Source organism: Babylonia areolata, chromosome 18 (genome assembly GCF_041734735.1).
Source record: "Babylonia areolata isolate BAREFJ2019XMU chromosome 18, ASM4173473v1, whole genome shotgun sequence".
Lineage (NCBI taxonomy): Eukaryota > Metazoa > Mollusca > Gastropoda > Neogastropoda > Buccinidae > Babylonia > Babylonia areolata.
This window is the reverse complement of record NC_134893.1, coordinates 3,242,972-3,245,716: the sequence shown is the minus strand read 5'-3', so window position 1 is coordinate 3,245,716 and position 2,745 is coordinate 3,242,972. Positions and strand designations below refer to the sequence as shown.

At 52.4% G+C, this 2,745-nt stretch overlaps 1 protein-coding gene across 1 annotated transcript in view; it reads right to left on the bottom strand.

The window, feature by feature from the left end:
- The window catches only part of LOC143293136 (cys-loop ligand-gated ion channel-like), a 182,879-nt gene extending 181,106 nt beyond the window's left edge, over positions 1 to 1,773 (bottom strand). Inside the window, exon 1 of the mRNA XM_076604051.1 lies at positions 462 to 1,773. Within this exon, the coding sequence (XP_076460166.1) occupies positions 462 to 725 (264 nt within the window). The 5' untranslated portion in view covers positions 726 to 1,773. The remainder of the gene's footprint in view (positions 1 to 461) is intronic.
- Positions 1,774 to 2,745: the final 972 nt, after the last annotated feature.

Below are 2,745 nucleotides of genomic sequence, written 5' to 3'. Positions count from 1 at the left end.
CACAGACACCCACAGACACCTACAGACACCCTCAGGCACCCACAGACACCCACAGACACCCACAGACACCCACAGACACCCACAGACACCCACAGACACCCACAGACACCCACAGACACCTACAGACACCCACAGGCACCCACAGACACCTACAGACACCTACAGACACCCACAGACACCCACAGACACCTACAGACACCCACAGACACCCACAGACACCCACAGACACCGACAGACACCCACAGACACCCACAGACACCCACAGGCACCCACAGACACCCACAGACACCAACAGACACCCACAGGCACCCACAGACAGACACCCACAGGCACCCACAGGCACCCACAGACAGACACCCACAGACAGACACCCACAGGCACCCACAGACACCCACACACCCACACACCCACAGACACCTACAAACACCCACAGACACCCACAGACACCCACAGACACCCACCTTCTCCTTCGGGGTGGTGGCCGACACGGCAGAGCTGGAAGACTTCTTCCTGGACTTGCGACGCTTGGTGGTGGTGGGCAGCTCCAGGGGGCCTAAGCTCAGGCCGAGGTCGAGGGCCACCTGACCGCCCCGCGCGCGGGAGGTGGGGTTGGGGATGGCGGTGGCGTTGGTGCTGTTGGTGGTGGTGGTGCTGTTGTGCTCGCTGTAGCGGCGGCTGTGGGAGTTCGGATCCACCACCATGAAGTTATATGCCACGCTGGCCATCGGACACCCCGATGGCTGCTAAGTTAGTGGGCAACGTGGTGGAGAAGACCCCGCCTTTGCAAGTGATGAAAGTTATTATAGCACGCAGCGTTGGTGCTGACTGGCGGCAGGGGGTCTCTGCTGACCACCCAACCACCCCCAGTAAGCAAGAGTAGTTCTTGATGCACGTCAGAAATCTTGTGACCTGCAGGTAGGCACGGTGCTGGGGTTGGATGGCCTCGAAGACCTCCCCTTCCCCACACACCATGCAAGTGAAAGTGTTGGCAATGTTAGTGCTGGCTAACAGGAGTTCTCACACTCAGCAGGAGCAGCAGCTAGCAGTTAGCGAGAAAGTTCTGTGATGCTCGACAGAAAAGGGATTGTATCCCCTGCAAGAAATACACCGCTCGCGGAGATGCAGGAGTCCCGCACCAACTTGTACGAAGGAGGCATGGAGCGGTACGGGATCCGCCATCTACCGTAAAGCAGGCTCTGTAACAAGGTGGTGTGAGATGGAGGCTGTGCACATTTCTCAGAAGCTTGACGTGCAAGTGGGTACTCTCATTTTTGCACGAGATTCACTCACAAGAAGGCACTGTACTCTTTGCGAGAGATTCTCTTGCAAGAAGGCTTTGTAATTTTTTGCAGAAGATTCACTCGCAAGAAGGCACTGTAAATGTTGCAGGAGATTTACTGACATCAAGGCACTGTCAATGTTGCAGGAGATTCACTTACGAAAAGCCACTGTAGTGTTTTGCATCTGAAGACTCGCAAGAAGGCACCACAATGCAGTGGATACCCACACGAAAACACTCCGACTTTGCAGTAATTCACCACTACTGCTGTATTTTTTACTGGAGATTCACTCCCCAGAAGGCAATGTAATTTTTGTAGGACATTCACTCACAAAATGGCACTGTAATATTTGTCAGATAATCACTCACAAGAACGACACTGTAATTTGTGCTACAGGTTCACTCATAAGAAGACATTGCATTGCAACGTTTGCAAAAGATTCACTCACAAGAAGGCACTGCAATTTTTTTTTTTACAGGAAATTCGTTCAAAAGAAGGTTTGTATCATTGCAATGAACACTCGCAATATGGTACCACAATACAGCAGCCACCTGCAGGAAGACACTATAACCTTGCTGGAGACTCACCACCACAACTGTACTTTTACAGGGGATCCATTCGCAAAAAACACACAAAAGAACTGTAGCATTTGCAGGTGACTGACTCGCAAGAGACGTCTGTAACTTTGCTGAAGATTCACTCACAGGAAGTCACTCTAACTTTTGCAGGAGATTCACTCACAAGAAGCCGCAGTCATTTTTGTAGGACATTCACTCGCAAGAAGGCACTGTAACTTTTGCAGAAGATTCACTCACAGGAAGCCACTGTCATTTTTGAATGAGATTCGCTCGGGAAAACACACTGCAGCCACCCCTGCAAGAAATCCGGCAGGGCAATGCAAACCCACCACCTGCAGGAAAGGCAATGATTTAGTACTCAAGGCAAGGTGTGTCACCACCTGAACCTAGGCTATCATGCTGGAAGGCAGTGCAACGCACAAGAAATCCGCCACCCTGCAAAGAGGCACTGTCTCTGCAGTGCACAGGATACTTCCCCCAACCTGCAACAGGAAGCACAGGTGCACAGGATACTTCCCCCAACCTGCAACAGGAAGCACAGTGCACAGGATACTTCCCCCAACCTGCAACAGGAAGCACAGTGCACAGGATACTTCCCCCAACCTGCAACAGGAAGCACAGTGCACAGGATACTTCCCCCAACCTGTAACAGGAAGCACAGTGCACAGGATACTTCCCCCAACCTGCAACAGGAAGCACAGTGCACAGGATACTTCCCCCAACCTGCAACAGGAAGCACAGTGCACAGGATACTTCCCCCAACCTGCAACAGGAAGCACAGTGCACAGGATACTTCCCCCAACCTGCAACAGGAAGCACAGTGCACAGGATACTTCCCCCAACCTGCAAAAGGAAGCACAGTGCACAGGATACTTCCCCCAACCTGC